We start from the raw sequence: 22,178 nt of genomic DNA, 5'->3' as shown, positions 1-22,178 counted from the left end.
ACATGGAAAAATCAAGTCCTTACAAATGCAGATTTGACATTATAGGATCAGCATGCCTACAGTTTCTCCTTAAAATTTTTCATAGTGACCATTATGTTTCTTCTCTGTGTGACCTAGAAATTCTGCCCCTACCCTGAGCATCTCAAATAACCTAATAGCAATACTCATAGGACTAATCCTAATTTCACCACTAGCAGTAAATTTAGCCTACAGGTGGACTCAAAAGGGCTTAGAGTGGGCCAAATATGATAATTAGTTTAAATTAAAGCAGTTTTTATTTTTCACTCATTAAATTATTAAATTCATAATTATCAAGTTCCTGTAGTCTACATAAATATTACTCTAGTATTTACAGTTTCCCCTGGGGGCTTCCCTGATGGCTTCCCTGATGACAGTAAAAAAATCTGCCTGCCAAGCAGGAGACGTGGATTTGATCCCTGGGTCAGGAAGATACCCTGGAGAAGGGAATGGCAACCTACTCCAGTATTCTTGCCTTTTGGAGATCCTATGGACAGAGGAGCCTGGTGGGCTACAGGCGGGTCACAAAGAGTAGGACATGACTGAAGCAGCTAACACTAGGGGGTCTTAATATACCACTCCTGTGTGATATCCTCCCTACTATTTCTGGAGGGAATAATGTCATTATTTATTATGGCAACCCTAATAATTCTGGACACCCATTTAGCTAGCATAATATCCATCATCTTACCAGTTTTTACAGCCGGCGAAGCTGCACTAGGATTATCCCTGCTAGTAATGGTATCAAACACCTATTACATTGATTACATACACAATCCCAACCTCCAATTTAAAAATTCATTATTACACCTAATAATAGCACTAATATGAAAAAATAATGTAGTTTGAATTAATACTACCACTTTCAGTGTACTCGTTTTATTAGCTTAGTCCTTCTTAACCAATTTAATGACAACAGCCTTAACGTTTTATGAATCTTCTCTGACTCTCTAGTAGCATCTTTACTAACTCTAACGTAACTCTTAACCACTCATACCCATAGCCAGGCAATTCCATCTATCCAAAGAATCACTAGCTCAAAGCACTACCCTTATATATCATGACATTATTTATGTTACAGATGTTTCTAATTATCACTTTCACTGGTATGGAGTTGATTCTTTTCTATTTTATTTTCTGTTTTCTATTTATTCTATTCTATTCTTATTCAAAACAACACTAGTTCCAACATTAATTACTCTTTCTATCCCGGTGGTTCAGATGACAAAGAAACCTCCTGCTATGCGGAGATCTGGGTTCAATCCCTGGGTTGGGAAGATCCCCTAAAGGAGGGCATGGCAACCCACTCCAGTATTCTTGTCTGGAGAATCCCCATGGACATGGAGCCTGGTGGGCTGCAGTCCATGCGGTCGCGAAGAGTCGGAAACGACTGAGCGACTTCACTTTCACTTTTCACTTTCACACATTGGAGAAGGCAATGGCAACCCACTCCAGTGTTCTTGCCTGGAGACTCCCAGGGACGGGGGAGCCTGGTGGGCTGCCGTCTATGGGGTCGCACAGAGTCGGACACAACTGAAGCGATTTAGCAGCAGCAGCAGGAATTTACTTTTTTATACACCTTAGTAGGATCTCTTCCACTTCTAGTGTGTATCCAAAATATTATAGGTTCACTAAACTTTTTAATAATGCAGTACTGAGCCCAAACAATATCTAACTCTTGATCCTATATTTTCATCTGATCAGCATGCATAATAGCTTTTACAGTAAAAATGCCCCTCTACAGGTTACACCTTGTGGCTGCCAAAGGGGCTTGTAGAATTCTCATTGATGGATTTGTAGTTCTTATAACTGTACTGCTCAGACTGGCTAGCTAGGGTCTACTACGAAGCACAGCAATCCTAAACACCTTAAACTATATACAGTGGATCCATTCCTTATAGTATCCTTATGAGGAATAAATATAACCAGCTCAATCTGTTTGCACCAAACAGACTTAAAAAAATCACTCATCAGATACTCCTCCATTAGCTCTCTGGTGCTTGTTGTTGGAGCTCTCCTCTTTCAAACACCTTAACATTTTGTAGGGGCTTCCCTGGTGGCTCAGACGGTGAAGAATTTGCCTGCAGTGCAGGAGACCTGGGTTTGATTGCTGGGTCGGAAAGATTCCCTGGAGAAGGAAATAGCAACCCACTCCAGTATTCTTGCCTGGGAAATCCCATGGACAGAAGAGCCTGGCAGGCTACAGTCTGTGTGATTCCAAGAGTCAAACACAAGTTAGTGACTAAAGCACACAATCACCACCACCCTAAAAACTGCCCATGGCCTCACATCATTTATACTATTTTGCCCAGCAAAATATTTGACATCTTTTCATGTGCTTGTGGACCATTTGTATATCTCATCTGGAGAAGGGTCTATGCAGGCCATTTGTCCATTTAAAAAATTAGTTTCTTTGTCTTTTTGTTGATGAGTTATAAAAGTTCTTGACGTATTCTGAATAACAGAGTCTTATCAAATGTATAATGTGCAAATATTTTCTTCTGTTCTGTGGACTGTCTTTCTACTTTCTGGATAATGTCTTTTGAGGCATGAAAGTTTTTAATTTTGAGAAAATTTAATTTATCTATTTTTTCTTTCATCGTTTGTGTCCTGGTGTCAAATCATAGAAACCACTGCTAAATCCAACGTCATGAAGATTTATCACCATTTTTTCTTCTTGAATTTATACAGTCATTCCATGGAGGAATGGTTCCAGGACTGCTCTGTGGATACCAAAATTCACAGATGGTCAAGTTCCTTATATAAATTAGCTTAATATTTGCATATATCTTACACACATAATCCCTTATACTTTAAATCATCTCTTGATTACTTGCAATACCTAAAACAATGTAAATGCTATGTAAATAGTTGTCAGCAAGGCAAATTCGTTTTTCATTTTGGAGCCTTCTAGAATTATTTTTGGAGAAGGCAATGGCACCCCACTCCAGTACTCTTGCCTGGAAAATCCCATGGACGGAGGAGCCTAGTGGGCTGCAGTCCATGGGGTCGCTAAGAGTCGGACACGGCTGAGCGACTTCACTTTCACTTTTCACTTTTCACTTTTCATACATTGGAGAAGGCAATGGCAACCCACTCCAGTGTTCTTGCCTGGAGAATCCCAGGGATGGGGGAGCCTGGTGGGCTGCCGTCTATGGGGTCACACACAGTCGGACACGACTGAAGCAACTTAGCTTAGAATTATTTTTTGGAATATTTTTCATCCACAGTGGGTTGAACTTGTGGATGCAGAACCCACAGATATGGAGAACTGACTAAGTTTTTTATCTATTTTGAGTTCATTTTTGTATGTGGTATGAGAGTTCAGTTTCATCCCTGTGTGCATAGATAGTCAGTTGCCTAGCACCATCTGTTGATAAAATCATTCTTTTCCCAATTTATTATTTTCCACCCTCATCAAAAATCAGTGACTCTACACGGACATGTTGACTGGACAACAACAAAAAAATTTTTTAGCTCTCCATTCAATTCCATTGATCTATATCTCTATGCCAATATCACAATGTTTTATTTTCTGTTGCTTTGTACTAAGATGTGAAATTGGGAAGAGTGAGCCTCCAACTTTGACTTCCAAGATTGTTTTTGCTCTTTGGAGTCCCTTGAAATTTCATATGAATGTTAGGATAAACTTGTGTTTTTCTCCCCAAAAGCCTTTGGGAATTTTAATAGGAATCACATTTAATCTGTAGATCTCATTATGTAACATTTCCATCTTAACAATAGTCTTTCCATCACTATGGGATGTCTTCACATCATTTAGGTTTTCTTTCATTTCTTTCAGACATGATTTGTGATTTTCAGCGTAGAAGTCTTGCACCTTGATTGATTAAATGTTTTCCTAAATATTTTATTGGTGTTCACATTATTTAAAGTGGAATTGTCTTAAATTCCTTTGGGGAATATTTATTGCTAGTATATGCAAATAGTTTTTTGTGTATTGATATTTTGTCCTGTAACTTTGCTGAATTAGTTGACTAGCTCAAGTAATTTTTTGTTGATTCTTTGGGAAGTTATATATAAGATACTGTCACTGTCTGAATAGATATGGCTTTACCTTCTCCTTTCATATGTGGATGCCTTTTATGTCTTTCTTAATTGCCCTGGGTAGAACTTTCAGTACAATATTGTAACAAAGGTAAAAGTCAGCATCTTAATCTTGTACTGAATTCAGAGGTAAACCTTTCAGTCCTCAGCATTGAGCATGATGTTTGCTATGTGTTTTTTCTAATGTTTTGTATCATATTGAATGAATCTCCTTTTCCTCCTACTTTTGTTAGTGCTTATATGATGAAATAACACTAGTATTTGTTTAAAGCTTTTTCTGCATCAAGTTATATGATCACGCAATAATTGTCTTATATTACATTGCTTGGATTTCATTTAATAATTTATTACATTGCTTGGCTGAGTATACTAAACAACCTGGAATTCCTGGTATTGAGACACTTGCTTACGATTCACAATCTCTTCAATATGCTGTTGGTTTCATATTGCTATTATTTTGTGAAGGATTCTTACATCTTTGTTTAGAAGGAATGTTAACATATAGTTTTCTTTCTGTGATGTCTCTGTATGATTTGATTAGATTGGGGTTTGTGATTTAAAGGACTAAGACTGGGGCTGAGGAGTGGTATGGGAGCTGACCTGGGGCTAGGTTAAGGTTAGAGCTTATGATTATGGTGCATGGTTTATCATTTTTGGTTTATATTTTAGTTGTGGTTATAGTTAATTGTTATGGTTGATGGCTTATGGCTATGGTTCCCTGGTTGTAATATATTGTCTCTGGTTATAAACTATGGTTTATGGCTCTGATTTCAGTTTCTTGTTACAATGTATGTGCTATGGTTTTGGTTTCAATTTCTGGTTATGATTAGGTTTATGTTTATGGTTTATAACTGTAGATATATGATTATATGATATATGATTTTATGGCTTTTTGGTTAAGGTTAAGTTAGGTTTTATTGTACAGGTAAGGGTACAGGTATGAGCTAGGGTTTAGGGGGTAGGGTTAGGAGTGAGGTTTAGGGTTTTTCTTTGTAAATCTACCTAAAGCTTTGTCAATTTTGTTTATCTTTGCAAAAAAAAGGACCTTAGTTTTATTGATCTTTTCACTATCCTTTTAGTCTCTCTCATTTATTTCTGCTCCTATCTTTGTTATTTCTTTCTATTAATTTTGAGCTTCATTTTTTTTCTAATTTCTTGAGGTTTAACATTAGTTGTTTATCTGAGATCTTTTTTGTTTCTTGATATAGGCATTTAGTGCTGTGAAATTCTGTCTTACAACTGCTTTCACCTTATCCCATAAGTTTTGGTGTATTGTATTTCCATTTTCATTTGTCTCAAGATATTTTTAAAAATTTCTCCTTTGACTCATTGGTTGTTCAGTAGCATGTTGTTTAATCTACACATATTTGTAAATTTTCTAGTTTTTTTCTTGTAATTGATTTCTACTTTCCTACCATTGTCATCAGAGATGCTTGATATGAGTTCAGTCTTCTTAAATTTATTAAGATTTATTCTGTGACATAATAAATGATCTATCCTGGAAAATGTTCCTTGTATACTTAAGAACATATATTCTGGTGCTTTTGGGTGGGATATTCTGTTTTTGTCTGTTAAGTCTGTCTTGTCTAATATGTTGTTTAAGGCCAATGTTTCCTTATTGGTTTCTGTCTGGATGATCTATCCATTGATAAAATTAGGATATTAAAGTCTCTTACTATTAATATTATTGTATTGCTTTCTATTTCTCCCTTTATGTCTAATTTGAGATATATATATATATATATATATATATGCATACATATATATATATATGTATTAGGTTCTCTTATGTTGGGGTGTGTAAATATTTGTAAATGCTATATTTTATTAGATTGACTCCTTTATCATTGTGTAATGACCTTCTTTGTCTTTTATTACACTCTTCATCTTAAAACCTATTTTTGCTGATAAAAGTATAGCTGCCCAGCTTTCTTTTGGTTTCTATTAACATAGGATATCTCTTTTCGTCCTTACACTTTCAATGTCTGTCTTTATATGTAAAGTGAGTTTCTTATAGGCAGCACATTGCTGAGTCTTGTGTTTTTATCTGTTCAGCCACTCTGCTTCTTGTGATGACTGGAAAATTTATCCTATGTACATTTAAGATAATTATTAATAAGTATATACTTGTTGCCGTCATGGTAATTGTTTTCTGGTTATTTTGTATTTCCTCTGTTCTTTTCTTCCTCTCTTTCTTTGCAGTTTGATGGTTTTCTATACTGGTATGCTTAAATTCTTTTATCTTTATCTTTTGTGTATTTACAGTAGATTTTGGCTTCATGGTTACCATGAGACTTACGTAAAGCAACTTTTATTTATAGCAGTGTGTTTTAAATTGGTAACAACTTAAATTTGAATGTATTCTGAAGTTCTACATTTTTACTCCCCACTGCTACATTTTATGTTTTTGATGTCATAATTTACATATTCTTATCTTGTGTATCTCTAAATTATTATAGTTATGTTTATTTTACTACTTTGTCTTTTAACGTTCATACTAGCTTTATAAATGATTAACCCGCCATTTTTATATTATTCTGAATTTTACTATATGTTTTTCTTTACCAATGAGATTTATATTTCCATGTTTTCCTGTTGCTAACTAATGCCCTTTCATTTCAGCTTAAAGAAGTACCTTTAACATTTCTTGTAAGGCTGATCTAGTGGCAATGAACTTTTTTAGTTTTTGCTTGTCTGGAAGACTCTTCATCTGTTCTTCACTTCTGAATGAAAATGTTGCTGGGTAGAGTATTCTTACTTTTTTTTTCTTTTGTTAATAGCTCATTGAATATGTTATTCCACTCTCTTCTGGCCTACAGATTTTCTGCTGAAAAATATGCTTATAGTCTTATGGAAGCTCCTTTGTAAGAGTCAGACACGACTGAGCGACTTCACTTTCAGTTTTCACTTTTTGTATGTAATAAGTTGTTTTATCCTGCTGCTTTTAAGATTCTTCCCAGTCTTTAACTTTTGGTGCTTTAATTATAATATATCTTCGTGTGAGCTTCTTTGAATTTATCTTTCCTTGGGACTCTCTGGGCTTCCTGGTTCTGGGTGTCTGTTTCATCCCCCAGGTTGGGAAGTTTTCATCCATTACTTCTTCAAATAAGTTTTCTGGCCTTTCTCTCTCTCCTGTCCATCTGGGACCCCTATAATGCAAATGGTGCTCTGCTTGATTATTCCATAAGTCTCTCAAGCTATCTTTACTTTTTCTCATTCTTTTTTCTTTCTGCTTGGGTGAGTTCTACTGCCTTGTCTGTGAGTTCTCTGATCCTTTTCTCCTGCTTTATCCAGTATGCTGTTGAATCTCTCTGTTGTATTTTTTCAGTTCACTATTTTATTCTTCAGCTCCATGGCTTCTATTTGGTACTTTCTTATATTTTATCTTTGTTAAAATTCTCAGTTTGTTCCTTTATTCTTCTCCTAGGCTCAGTGAGCATCTCTATGACCTTTCATCTGAGTCTTTAAAGTCTTTTTCTGAGGTTTTATATTTTTCTTTTGTTTGGAATATATTCCTCTGTTTCTTCACTTTCCTTGACTCTCCGTATTGGTTAGATAAAACAGCCATCTCTCCCAGGGTTGAAGGAGAAGCCTTGTGTAGGAGATGAAATTTATCCTTCAACACTGCTTTTGTTTTCTCTCAATTCTTTGTGATTGTATAAGCACCTACTTTATTTTTAGTGACTCCCAGTAGTTGAGGGTGTGCCAAGAGCTGTCAGTGTCCCAAAAGGAAGGAGCTCAGTCAGCACCTAGGTCCAGCCTGAAGCCAGACCTTCAATCAACAACCTTTTTTTCTTTATTTTTGACTGAGCTTCATGGCTTGCAGCATCTCAGTTCCCTGACTGGGGATTGAATCCGTGCCCTCAGTAGTGAAAGTACAGGGTCCTAACTACTGGACCACCAGGGAATTCCCAAGCAACAACTTAAAAAATATACAAATATGCATATATTTGTCCTCCCTCAGGGGTAGACTGAGAGATGGTCTTTTGGAATTTTCTACTCCCTCTGAGCTGAGCCTTGAGGTGATAGTTAAAAGCTACTTCTTCCCTTGCTCCCATCCTGTTGAACTAATGAATACAAGCTCTGTTGGCCACCAGAATCAAGCACTCAGAGGCCACTCCCTGGGTAGCAGCCATAAAAACCAGGGTGGTGGTGGTGGTGTTATTTAGTAGCTCAGTCATGTCTGATTCTTTGTGACCCCATGTGTAGCCCACTAGGCTCCTCTGTCCATGGGGTTTTCCAGGCAAGAACACTGAAGTAGGTTACCATTTTCTTCTCCGGGGGATCTTCCCGACCCAGGGATCAAACACGTATCTCTTGTTTTGCAGGTTGATTCTTTACCACTGAGTCACCTGCATACCAGATGTAAAAACCAGGGCGCCAGATCCATGAACAAGCTTTCCCTGAGAAATACTGGTGCTCACAACCGACTGTGCCTGCCTTCCAAAATCTCTAGGGAGGATTATAGTGGGCTGTCAGATAAGTGTTCAGCCATAAACCATCATAGCTGGTAAACGCTTAGGACTGTTTCACACTGAGCTGCTGGGCCTGTCCTCTCTGCTGTGCCGTGGGGTGGTAGTCTACCAGTTAGGAGCTCTTTTTTTGTTCTTTTCAGTCTAGTGGGACCTGTGCAGGTGGGCCCCACCAGCAACCGGAGCCAGGTGATCTAGGGTTAGCCCCTGGGTGACACAAGCTCCTTTGGGGCAGATACTGGCAGTCTTTGAGCAAAATAAAAGGGAAGCACAAAGATATGGTGCCCACTGGCCTCTGTTTTGGGAATGTAATTCATAAGTTCCCTCGGTGTGTGTTATAGTACATGCCTGCCCCTCAGGCCTACACTTTATTTTTTTTTTCCATTTATTTTTATTAGTTGGAGGCTAATTATTTTACAATATTGTAGCGGTTTTTGTCATACATTGACATGAATCAGCCATGGATTTACATGTACTCCCCATCCCGATCCCCCCTCCCACCTCCCTCTCCACCCGATCCCTCTGGGTCTTCCCAGTGCACCAGGCCCGAGCACTTGTCTCATGCATCCAACCTGGGCTGGTGATCTGTTTCACCCTTGATAGTATACTTGTTTCAATGCTGTTCTCTCAGAACATCCCACCTTCACCTTCTCCCACAGAGTCCAAAATTCTGTTCTGTACATCTGTGTCTCTTTTTCTGTTTTGCATATAGGGTTATCCTTACCATCTTTCTAAATTCCATATATATGTGTTAGTATACTGTATTGGTCTTTCTTTCTGGCTTACTTCACTCTGTATAATGGACTCCAGTTTCATCCATCTCATTAGAACTGATTCAAATGAATTCTTTTTAACAGCTGAGTAATATTCCATGGTGTCTATGTACCATAGCTTCCTTATCCATTCGTCTGCTGATGGGCATCTAGAGGCCTACACTTTAAAATAATCAAATAAGCCTCTTCCACAGAAAACCAGGCTGCTTTTCAGCTGGTCCCCTTTGCTCTGGGCCCTGGGGCAGATGAGTCTGTGCAGGGGGCTCTTTAATAACTGCATCTCAGTTCATGTAACCTTATGGTCCTGGTGGAAGTTAAGTCCTATTGGCTTTCAAGGCTAGATATTGGAGGGGCTAGTTTCTCAGGCACAGGTGTTAAAAGCTGAGGCCTGATGTGGTATTCAGACTCTCTGTTCCCCCTCTTGCTTGTGAGTTTCCTCCTGATTGTGGATTGCTGCACAGGGGTGGGTTTATGGTGAGACTGTGTCCCAGCCTCAGCTACCCACTTCAGTATGGACGTTTTCCAACTTACACGATGTGTAGGAGTTACTCAGTTAGCTTTTGGGTGTGTTTTTTTTCTTTTTTTTTAAGAGAAAGTTTTTCCATGTGCAGCTGTGGATTCAATGTGTCTGTGGGAGGAGATGGCTTCCGGATCCTCCTACGTCGCCATCTTGGACTAGAACCTATAACTTTTATATGGAAAAATACCTAAGAGGCTTTGTTAAGATTTTTTTTAAGAATGAAACTATATTTGCAATGTCCTGTGCTGCGCTTAGTCACTCAGTCGTGTCCAACACTTTGTAACCCCATGGACTATCGCCCAGCAGGCTCCTCTGTCCACAAAGATTCTCCAAGTAAGAATGCTGGAGTAGGTTGTCCTGCCCTCCTCGAGGGGATCTTCCTAATCCAGGGATTGAACCCAGGTCTCCCGCAACTGCAGGTGGATTCTTCACTATCTGAGCCAGGGAAAAAAATACTTATTTGTGAAATCAGAGAACAAAATCTGACAGCCTGCTTAACTAAACAGTGGCTATCTTGGGGTCAGGAGGAGAGGGAGTATGAGAAAGTTGGGATGGTTTGTATGTGCTCAGTCGCTCAGTTACATCTGACTCTTCTCGGCTCCATGGACTGTAGACTGCCATGCTCCTCTATCCGAGGAATTTTCCAGGCAAGAATACTGAAATGGATTGCCATTTCCTCCTCCAGCAGATCTTCCTGACCCAGGAATTGAAACCATGTCTCTTGCATCTCCTGCATTGGCAGGCAGATTCTTTACCACTGCATCACCTGGGAACCCCCAGGATGGTATTACTACCAGTTATTTTTTATTCTCTTTACACTTATGTATTGTTTGACTTTTCAGTAAATAAGTACTGAACACACATTCCTTTCCTAATAAAAAATGAAACAATATATTGGGTTGGCCAAAAAGTTCATTTGGATTTTTTAGGAACATCATATGGAAAAACCCAAACAAACTTTTTTGGCCAACCCAATATTTCCTTTTCTGTTTTTGGTTTTAGAAATGGAAAGTTCATGATAAGCCTCCGTTCATGACACTCCACTTGCTATTCTGTCCTTGTGGAATTCCCTTCCTCCTATCAACCTCATCCACTTTACCTAACATTTACTTGTCTTTTAAGATTTACATTTGTTGATAAAAATTCAGTTAATGATCGAGTTAAGAGAAAAAAGAATTTTATTTGGGCCAATTTGATCATTATAACCTGGGAGACAGACTCTCAGAAGCTCTGAGAACTGTTCCACTTGTTAGAAGTCAAGGCTAGTCACCTACATTTTGGAGGCAATGGATTGTACATCAAAATGATACCCTGACATTTTACATAAAGTTCACCAAAGATACATAATCTGGGTAAGTATCTACAAAGTGAGCAGTAAATCACCACGACCCCTTGCATAGTTGGGAAAGAATGCTAAACTTCAATAATTTACCTTACCGACCTCAGAAGAAGGGTAAAAACACTGATTTTTGTGGTAAGCATTCCCACGTTTCAGGAGGTCTGGCTCATGCATAATGCATATGCCCATTGTACAGTAGGGAGGGCCAGTGCAGGCAGGGAATATGTTATGCTAACATTTTCTTGTCCAGCTTTAAAATATAAATTTCATTCCATCACCTTCAATCTTACCTCCACAAAGTTCTCCCCTCATTGTGAGGCTAAATTAGATGTCTTTCTACTATGCTCCTATCCTTGTTTAATGATTAGAATTGTTAACTTAAACACTAAGTTATGATCTTAAGGATAAGAATATCTTGATAGACTTCACATTTACAGTAAGCACATGTCCTAGTACATGATAGGAATCAATAATGTATTTTTTTAAAGATTTTCTTCAGTTCAGTTCAGTTGCTCAGTTGTGTCCGACTCTTTGCGACCCTATGGACTGCAGCATGCCAGGCCTCCCTGTCCATCACCAACTCTGGGAGTTCACCCAAACCCATGTCCATTGAGTCGGTGATGCCATCCAACCATCTCATCCTCTGTCATCCCCTTCTCCTCTCGCCTTCAATCATTCCCAGCATCAGGGTCTTTTCCAGTGAGTCAGTTCTTCGCATCATGTGGCCAAAGTATTGCTGTTTCAGCTTCAACATCAGTCCTTCCAATGAACACCCAGGACTGATCTCCTTTAGGATGGACTGGTTGAATCTCCTTGCAGTCCAAGGGACTCTCAAGAGTCTTCTCCAACACCACAGTTCAAAAGCATCAATTCTTCGGTGCTCAGCTCTCTATAGTCCAACTCTCACATCCATACATGACCACTGGAAAAACCATAGCCTTGACCAGATGGACCTTTGTCCATCTAGACAAAGTAATGTCTCTGCTTTTGAATATACTGTCTAGTTTGGTCATAACTTTCCTTCCAAGGAATAAACATCTTTTAATTTCATGCCTGCAATCAACATCTGCAGTGATTTTGGAGCCCAGAAAAATAAAAGTCAGCCACTGTTTCCACTGTTTCCCCATCTATTTGCCATGAAGTGATGGGACTGGACGCCATGATCTTAGTTTTCTGAATGTTGAGCTTTAAGCCAACTTTTTCACTCTCCTCTTTCACTTTCATCAAGAGGCTCTTTAGTTCTTCTTCACTTTCTGCCATAAGGGTGGTGTCGTCTGCATATCTGAGGTTATTGATATTTCTCTCGGCAATCTTGATTCCAGCTTGTGCTTCCTCCAGTCCAACATTTTCCGTGATGTCCTCTGCATACAAGTTAAATAAGCAGGGTGACAATATACAGGCGTGACATGCTCCTTTTCCTATTTAGAACCAGTCTGTTGTTCCATATCCATTTCTCACTGTTGCTTCCTGACCTGCATATAGATTTCTCAAGAGGCAGGTCAGGTGGTCTGGTATTCCCATCTCTTTCAGAATTTTCCACGGTTTATTGTGATCCACAGAGTCAAAGGCTTTGGCATAGTCAATAAAGCAGAAATAGATGTTTTTCTGGAACTCTCTTGCTTTTTCGATGATCCAGCAGATGTTGGCAATTTGATTTCTGGTTCCTCTGCCTTTTCTAAAACTAGCTTGAACATCTGGATTTCACGGTTCACATATTGCTGAAGCTTGGCTTGGAGAATTTTGAGCATTACTTTACTAGCGTGTGAGATGAGTGCAATTGTAATGTGGACCAGTTTTAAAGTCTTTGTTGAATTTGTTACAATATTGCTTCTATTTTTTATGTTTTGCTTTTTGGCCTCGAATCATGTGGGGTCCTAGCTGTCCGACCAGGGGTCAAACTTGCACCCCCTGCATTGTGAGGCCAAGTCTCAACCACTGGACTGCTAGCTGTTGTTCAGTCACTATGTTGTGTCTGGCTCTTTGCAACCCTGTGGACTGCAGCATGCCAGGTTTCCCTGTCCTTCACTGCTTCCCGGAGTTTGCTCAAATTCATGAGCTCTGCTGTGCAGGGCCACCCAAGATAGGTCATAGTAGAGAGTTCTGACAAGATGCGGTCCACTGGAGAAGGGAATGGCAAGCCACTTCAGTGTTCTTGCCTTGAGAAGCCCATGGGCAATATGAGAAGGACCACCAGGGAAGTTCCTAAATGTTTGTTGAATGGATGGAGGAATAAGCGAATGAATGGATGGTTAAGTGATTAAAAGTAGGCCCTAACTTGGTTTGTTGTGAACAACTTGTGTAAGAACACTTGCCATATGAAAGAAGTCAGCCAGAACCCACCTTAAGATTGTTCTGTGTGTTGGAGGCACTTAATTAAGACTCCGTTCCTGTTGGCTAACCATTTGTGCTACTTTAGGGAGTCTACAAGCTTGTCACCAGGAATTCTTGGGACCCTCTCCTCCGCAGTTGTGACCCCTGGAGTGATCTGGTATATGTACATGTGGTAACAGGAAAGTTTCACTTCTAACCTCACAGCAGCCTCAGAAGAAATGTGCTTCTTGCAGTCCAGCTGTAAGTCAGAATGTGAAGCAATATTTATGGATGGTGGTGAGGTTCATATTCCTTTATACTCACAGCAACATAGAAACTATCCTAACCCTAAATTCACTCATAACACTGTTTTCTTGGTGTGGCAAAGTACATTATAAAATTTAAAAGCTGGCATATAAATTCATGAAACTTTAACTTGTTTGTGTATGTGTGCATGTGTTTGTGTGGGACTGCCTGTAAGATCAGTAGGCAGACTTACTGTGTTTGGCTTTAGAGGAAGAGATTTCTCTATTTTTTTTTGTTTTTTTGAGATTTCTCTATTTTTTAAACTTTTTCTTTAGGATAAGTTGCTTATTTTTATAATTTTAGGTTGGCATATTTTAATTTACTGCTACATTTCTTTTTAATAAATAAGTGCTAATAAGTAAATACTGTATCTTTTTAACAAATTTGGAGGCAGATTGCAAGGCAAATTTTAGTATAGTAAAATTTAGTATAGTATAATATAGTAGAAACTTATGGCCCCAAATACCTGAATTATGCTTGATACATGATCTGATTATAAATACCAAGTGTTTAGTACTTTGTTAATTTAAAAATTAAATCTCTTAGGTTTAGAAGATGGTCCAAATTATGTTTCTTTTTCATGGGTCTATTAAGAACTATGCCACTAGAGGGCTCTGAATACCACATTTCAGTTCATTTACGTATGTAGTAATACTAATGCAATAATATTGGCAGTATTGGCTAATGCTGTCTTCCCAATGAACATGTCTTAGAAAAATTTTAGAATAGCACAATTTAAGCATAGCACAATATGAGAAATATTGCTTTTTTAAATAAAAATAATAACTATCTTCAGAAATATTTTGGTGATCTAAGGAACATGCATGATAATATATGAACCTTTGAAAATTTTAAAGTTCAAGTTAAGAATAGCCTTTGGACTTACCTAGTGGTCCAGTGGTTAAGAATCTGCTTACCATTGCAGGGGACATGGGTTTGATCCCTGGTCTGGGAAGATTCCACATACCACAGGGTAGCTAAGCCCCTGCACTGCCGCTAGAGAGTAGCCCCTCTTGTGCAACAGTGAAGACCAAATGCAACCAAACAATAAATGGATAAAATAAAATTATTTTTAAAAGAATAGCCTTTGTCTTTAAGATACTCTAAACAGATTTAACATAAATGTGAGTATGTATCTATTGTATATATCTAATATGTGCTTCCCAGGTGGCGCTAGTGGTAAAGAATCAGCCTGCCGGTGCAGGAGATGCAAAAGACCCAGGTTCAGTCTCTGGGTTGGGAAGATCCCCTGGAGAAGGGAATGGCAACCCACTCCAGTTTTCTTGCCTGGAAAATTCCATGGACAGAGGAGCCTGGCAGTCTACAGTTCATGGGGCCGCAAAAAGTTGTACATGACCAGGTGACTGAGCACACACACATATATTTAATATAAATATGAGTCTGTGTAATATGTAAAACATATATATGAAACATAAAATTTACTAATTATCTTCTATATGAAATTTGATTGAGGAGGAGAAGTGTAACAGTTACCATATATTCTGATATATATAATGAGAGAGATTAGGCATAGCAGTTGAGAGAGAAATAAATCCAAAAAAGAAAAGAACAGAATTGAACAGATTGGAAGTCTTCTCTGATGAGATAGCATTTGAGCTAAATCTCTTGATAGGTATGGAGGAGTTTAGATGGAAAGGAAATTATTCTGCTCAGAGGAAAAAGTATGGAGAAAGTGCCTTAGAGATTTGAGGACTTCTTGGCATCGTCATGGATAGATTTAGAGTCTATAAGAATAGCCCACATGAAAAAACCTACCTTTAAGAGTCAACAACCTTCAGCTTCCCACAAATTTACTTGGACCACCCATTTACCTGGTCATACCTTGGACCTTGTTCTGTTTCTTTACTCACTCAGCAAATATTTTTTTGAATGCCTACTTATATATGTTGGCACTATCTGGCCCTCAGGGGACAGTGGTGATGGGCAAATGAGATTCCTGCTCTCATGATTTATAATACTTGCAAGTCAGGAGAAGCCAACAAGTCAGAAAAAACTGGAGATAGCTGATATTAATAAATGCCATATGCAGAATTAAGCAGGAGGGTATGGTAGGAGTGACTGGTAGTAGCTAAATTGGATGGTTACAGATGGCTAGTGTGATTAGTTCCTATTAAAGCTGAGGCCGAAATGGCCAGAGGGAATCAGCTATATAATGACAAAGGTCATTAGACAGAAGTGAGGACCAGGAAGAAGGCCAGTGGACTGATGCGGAGTGGACAAGGAAGAAAGTGGTATGTGATGATGTGAGAGAGGAAAGCAGAAGCCAGGTGAAGCAGGGCTTTGCAGGCCAGAGGGAGAAGTTAAGATTTTACTGTAGATTCAATGAGATGCCATTAGAGGGCTATTTAAGTAAGAGAGTGGCATGGTTCATGACTTAGAAAGGTTGTTCTGACCACTGTGCAGAGAACAAATTGTGAGGGCCTAAAGTGGAAGCATGGTGCGTGTGTGTACGGTTTCAGTCCTGTCCAACTCTTTGCGACCGCAAGGACTGTAGGGTCTCCTGCCTAGCAGGCAGATTCTTTACCATCTGAGTCACCAAGGAAGGCTTGCAGTTGGTAAAGAACCCGCCAGTGCAGGAGACTCAAGAGGTACAGGTTCAATCCCTGGGTTGGGAAGATCCCCTGGAGAAGGAAATGGCAACCCACTCCAGTACTCTTGCCTGGAAAATTCCATGGACAGTGGAGCCTCGTGGTCTTGGTGGGTTATAATCCATGGGGTCGCAAAGAGTTGGACACGACTGAGTGACACTCACTCACACCAACTGTGCAACCTGGAAAGCCCTAGAAACATGGTCAGTTCAGTTCAGTCCGGTCACTCAGTCGTGTCCGACTCTTTGTGACTGTATGAACCACAGCACGCCAGGCCTCCCTGTCCACCACCAACTCCCAGAGTCCACCCAAACTCATGTCCGTTGAGTCGGTGATGCCATCCAGCCATCTCATCCTCTGTCATCCCCTTCTCCTCCTGCCTTCAATCTTTCCCAGCATCAGGGTCTTTTCAAATGAGTCAGCTCTTCGCATCAGGTGGCCAAAGTATTGGAGTTTCAGCTTCAGCATCAGTCCTTCCAATGAACACCCAGGACTGATCTCCTTTAGGATGGAGTGGATGGATCTCCTTGCAGTCCAAGGGACTCTCAAGAGTCTCCTCCAACACCACAGTTCAAAAGCATCAATTCTTCAGCACTCAGCTTTCTTTACAGTCCAACTCTCACATCCATACATGACTACTGGAAAAACCATAGCCTTGACTAGACGGACCTTTGTTGACAAAGTAATATCTCTGCTTTTTAATATGCTATCTAGGTTGGTCATAACTTTCCTTCCAAGGAATAAACATCTTTTAATTTCATGGCTGCAATCAACATCTGCAGTGATTTTGGAGCCCAGAAAAATAAAGTCTGCCACCGTTTCCACTGTTTCCCCATTTATTTGCCATGAAGTGATGGGACCGGATGCCATGATCTTAGTTTTTTTTGAATGTTGAGTTTTAAGCCAGCCTTTTCACTCTCTTTCACTTTCATCAATAGGCTCTTCACTTCCTCTTCACTTTCTGCCCTAAGGGTGGTGTCATCTGAGTATCTGAGGTTATTGATATTTCTCCTGGCAATCTTGATTCCAGCTTGTGCTTCCTCCAGTCCAACATTTTCCATGATGTACTCTGCATATAAGTTAAATAAGCAGGGTGACAATATACAGCCTTGATATACTCCTTTCCCAGTTTGGAACCAGTCTGTTGTTCCATGTCCAGTTCTAACTGTTGCTTCTTGACCTGCCTACACATTTCTCAGGAGTCAGGTCAGGTGGTCTGGTATTCCCATCTCTTTAAGAATTTTCCATAGTTTGTTGTGATCTACACAAAGATTTGGCATAATCAATAAAGCAGCAGTAGATGTTTTTCTGGAATTCTCTTGCTTTTTCTATGATTCAACAGATGTTGGCAATTTGGTCTCTGCTTCCTCTGCCTTTTCTAAATATGTAAAGTAGGGTAGAATCTAAATTTATTTTATTTCAGATCTTAGTGAGCACTCTCAAAACACTTACCATGTAAACCTAAGTTTTTCCTATTGACCTGAAATGCCATATGCTACATTCCCAAGTGGCTCCTGAGATCTATTTCTGGAATTTCTACTCAGCTTTCATTATCTTATTCATGATCCAAGTTATGTTTTTATTCAAATTCAAGTTACATACATATTAAAATACCACATTACAGTAACTGCACATTAATCAAGTTGCAATGAAAAATACTTTGCTAGTGTCCTATGAAGTTCTTCCATGTTAGAAGCCAATTCATAAACCAGTTGAACCAAGATGTCATTGAAAAAGTTATACTTTAACTACCTTCTCTGCTTCCTATTCTGTCCACATTTCCACACAAACAGTTTTTAAAATGTTATTTTTAAAATGGACTTATTATAAATTTAGTGTAATTCAAAGAAAAACTCCACTTTGGTAATTGTTGAGACTTGACAAAACACTATGCATTAAAATTTAGCTATAGGAAAAAAGTATGTGGAAAATTTTCTGAAACAGTTATGTTGAAAGAGTACTTTTCTTTAGCAGATATAAACATGATGATAATGTGAAGAAAGAAGCATTTTTTCCAGCTTCATTGCCAAGAAACAGAAGGAGCTTTTAGAATGTGTAAAACGCTGAAGGATTATAGGATCAATAAATGTGGTTTGGAGTTTACTTTTTGAGCAGGAGTATGTTCTAGCCCTGATGACAGGAAAACATTCTAGAATAGTTATCAAGATTCAGGAGCTTGCACCAGAGTGTAAATTGACCCATTGCTTCCATTCTCTAGAAGTCTAGCTTCAAAAAAGAGTCAATTAAGCTAAAGAATAACATAAAATTATAAAAATTGTGAATTAAAGCACAATATTTTGAGCTAAATACAAGATTATTCTATTATGTGATGAATGAGATGCCGATAAATTCCTGTTGTTGCATACTGAAGTACTGTGGTTATCAAGGTTCTGTTGAAAAGGTATAAATTCTCTGGTCTCCCTGCCAGGTAGAAAACCAGTCTGATCTACATGCTGAAGAATTCTCAAATGTTTGAAACTGTGAATTGGAAAGCCTGACTCCCTTGGTGGTTTGATATCTTTTGATACTGTTGTCAGAGAAAATCTCCTTCCTGTAAGAAAGAAATGCAGCTGGCTTTTTAATGGTAGAGAATATCAAAGGTCACCTAGATGTCCCATGGGCATCTCAAATTCAACATATCCACAATCAGATTTACTGCTTTTTCCCCCCAAACCAATTCTTCCTTTTCTTGATAATTGTTACCACCATCTGTCTTATTACCTAAGCCAAGCATTTGAAAATCAGTTTTCTATATCCATTCTCCCTCCAGGCTATGTTGATTTACTTCCTCATCATCTCTCATCTAAGCTCCTTCTAATGACCCTGATTGCATCTATCTTGACTTATGCCCTGATCCTCTTACCTTGGACTTCCTACTCTGAATATTTATTTGTTTGTTTGTTTTATTTTATTGACTTATTCAGCTGTATCAGGTCTTAGCTGCATCATGTGGGATCTTTTGTTGCGGTGCTCGGACCCTCTAGTTGTGGCGCAGGCTCCGGAGCACACGGTCTCAGTAGCCACAGCACTTGGGCTTAGTTCCTCTGCATCATATGAGACCCTAGTTCCCTGACCAGGGATCCAACCCGTGTTCCCTGCAATGCAAGACAGACTCTCAACCACTGGACCAACAAGAAAGTCCCTGGATTCCCTACTCTTTACTAAGCGATACGTCATCATCTGGCCACCAGAAGAAACCCTTTCCAAATGCATTCTTCGTGTTACTTTCCTAGTAAGTCTTTTGGGGGCTCTCTTCTACACATGGAAGAAAATTTAATCTTTAGAGCGGCATCCAAGGCTCTCCACAAGTTGGACCTTGCCTCTCTCCAGCTTCAAATCTTTACCCTCCTAGCCTGTCTCATTCCAACTATACCTGACCACTTGAGGGTGTTTGGAACCCTCTGTTTTGCTTCATACCTTTCCTCCTTCACTCACACTTGGAATTCTCTCCCACCATTTTTGAGAAGACCTAATTATCTTTCAAGATTTAGTTCAAACTTTACCACCTTCCTGTAGTGTTTTCCATTTTTACCACCCACAGACTGTTTTCCCACAGAATTAACCAGTCTTCCTTTGCATTTCTCTTGTGGACCCCTTCCTGCACTATAGCACCCACTTTGTTTACCTGCTTCCCTAGTAGACTGGCAGTTCCTTAAGCAAGGACCTTGGCTTTTTCTTTCTTTTTACTCCTAGTATCTAGTGATGCCTGTACAATTCAGACAGTCAGTAAAGCTTCATTGAATGAATGAGTTAGTAAGTGAGAAGGGTCAGGGGCTTGATGAAAAGGTTGACAGAGAATGCATAGTATTAAAACTGGACAAGAGGAAGATACAGGGAAATACAGTGATGAGAGTAAGAGAAAAGATCATTTACTAAGAAGGACTTGGCTTTGTATGGTAGATGAGGATGAGCAGCATGGTGGGATTAACTGATGTTAAGCTTCTGACTAGGATTCTGGTGTAAGATTCTTTCTTCTATTGCTGTATAAAAGGACAGGTGGTGTTTGAGGGCAAATGAATTTTTCTGGATATAATCCTTCCTATTTGCAAATGTTAGCACACACATGCTAAAGTTTTATAGTAGCACTGCATTTATCTAGTAGTTTACAGTGTACAACGTTCTTTACTTTTATTATTTTATTGGACCCTCAGACCAGTTATCTCCATAAGCTTCAGTTCCCTTTTTGTAAAATGAAGATATAGCTTACGATTGTTTACAAGAAGTATTATATGTCTAATGCACAGATGCATACCAAATCAGCTGTTAGATCAGGGCCTTGTGACTCGTAATGGTTAAATGACTTGCTTAAGTTCACAAAGGTAAGTTAATGGCGTGCGTGTGTGCTCAGTCATTCAGTCATGTCTGATTCTTTGCGACCCCATGGACTGGAGCCTGCCAGGATCCTCTGTCCCTGGGATTTTCCAGCAGGAATATTGGAGTGGGTTGCCATTTCTTACTCCGGGGGATCATCCTGACCCAGGGATCAAACCCACATCTCCTGCACTGGCTGGCAAATTCTTTACCACTGTGCCACATGGCATGTTTAAATTCCTCTGTCTTCTTTTTGTAAATAGTATTCTGTTTTGCTATACCAGGATATAATAATATCTTCTACATTACTTAGGGCATGGCATATTTAATTTTCTTGAGAGGCTTACCCAAAAACAGGCTTTGGAATTACTCAGAGAGTTTATTGCCAAAATCAAGCAAAGTCAAAAACTTGGCTAAAACCAAAATGCCAGTATAAATAATATTTGTATAGCTTGCATGGCTTTCTAGTCCCTCTGTTTTATGCTTGGGGATTTTCCACAGAGAATCTGAGCAACTAGCTCCTGGCCTTGTGAGGTTTTAAATTAATTTTTAAAGTATTATTTTTGAGTCCAGTTTAAGACCAGAGCAAGTGTCCATCTGGGGTCCTGGAATTAAGGTAGCAGAAACCTAGTGGGGACTAGAATAGGAAGAGAGTGAGCCTGGGCTGGGCTGTGACACTGACAATCACCCCCATCTGTCCTTGTGTCCTCTGCAGTGTCCTGTCCAGGAAGAACCTGAAACCACAAAATATGAAATGGAGATGAAATTACTAAGTGAAACAGTTTCAGCAGGTATTCTTCTAAGTCACATTTTTAGAATTTAACTTGACTGGGATTTTCTGCTTACAAAAGAAACACAGGGATATTAGAAAATCAACTCAGATGTTGCAGAAGTATATTTAAAGTGAAAATTCTTCCTCATCTCTCTTCTGAGATAACCAGTGTTAACAATTCTTTTGAATTCGTTGTATTCTGTGTCTGTTTCTCTCTCTTTTTGATTTTAAATAAAACCATCATATTTTATGCTATATGATATGAATATTATATGAATTTCATATTATATGAATATTCTTATTGAAAGTTACTTTTTTTTCACCTAACAATATTTGTTATTGTACATACACACATGAAACACAGTACATATTCTACTTAAATGAATAATATTCAACATTATTCTAAGTCAGAACACATTGGTAATCTTACTTTTTAAAGTATCTATGTAATGCCCTGGGAAATTATCATCTATTAATAAGGACTTAAATAAGGTTATTTCTAAATTTTTTTGTTATTACAAGCAATATTGCCTTAAACATTCATAAGCACACATACAAAGTTAGAAATTTCTTCACACTTTTGTATTTAGTCTTATCCTGGCAAATAACAGTTGGATACAGTTTTAAAATGTCAAGATGATAGTGATGTCTAATTTGCAGAACTTCTAGTTTGAGATTTATGT

At 38.8% G+C, this 22,178-nt stretch overlaps 1 protein-coding gene across 1 annotated transcript in view; it reads left to right on the top strand.

Annotated features, from left to right (window-relative positions):
• Positions 1-22,178, top strand: part of DNAI7 (dynein axonemal intermediate chain 7) — an 88,553-nt gene that overhangs the window by 51,942 nt on the left and 14,433 nt on the right. Inside the window, exon 10 of the mRNA XM_043441336.1 lies at positions 21,439-21,514. Coding sequence (XP_043297271.1) covers positions 21,439-21,514 — 76 coding nt within the window. The remainder of the gene's footprint in view (positions 1-21,438; positions 21,515-22,178) is intronic.

This window comes from Cervus canadensis, chromosome 21 (genome assembly GCF_019320065.1).
Source record: "Cervus canadensis isolate Bull #8, Minnesota chromosome 21, ASM1932006v1, whole genome shotgun sequence".
Lineage (NCBI taxonomy): Eukaryota > Metazoa > Chordata > Mammalia > Artiodactyla > Cervidae > Cervus > Cervus canadensis.
Note: the sequence above shows the minus strand (reverse complement) of the source record. Positions and strands in the feature narration are given on the sequence as shown.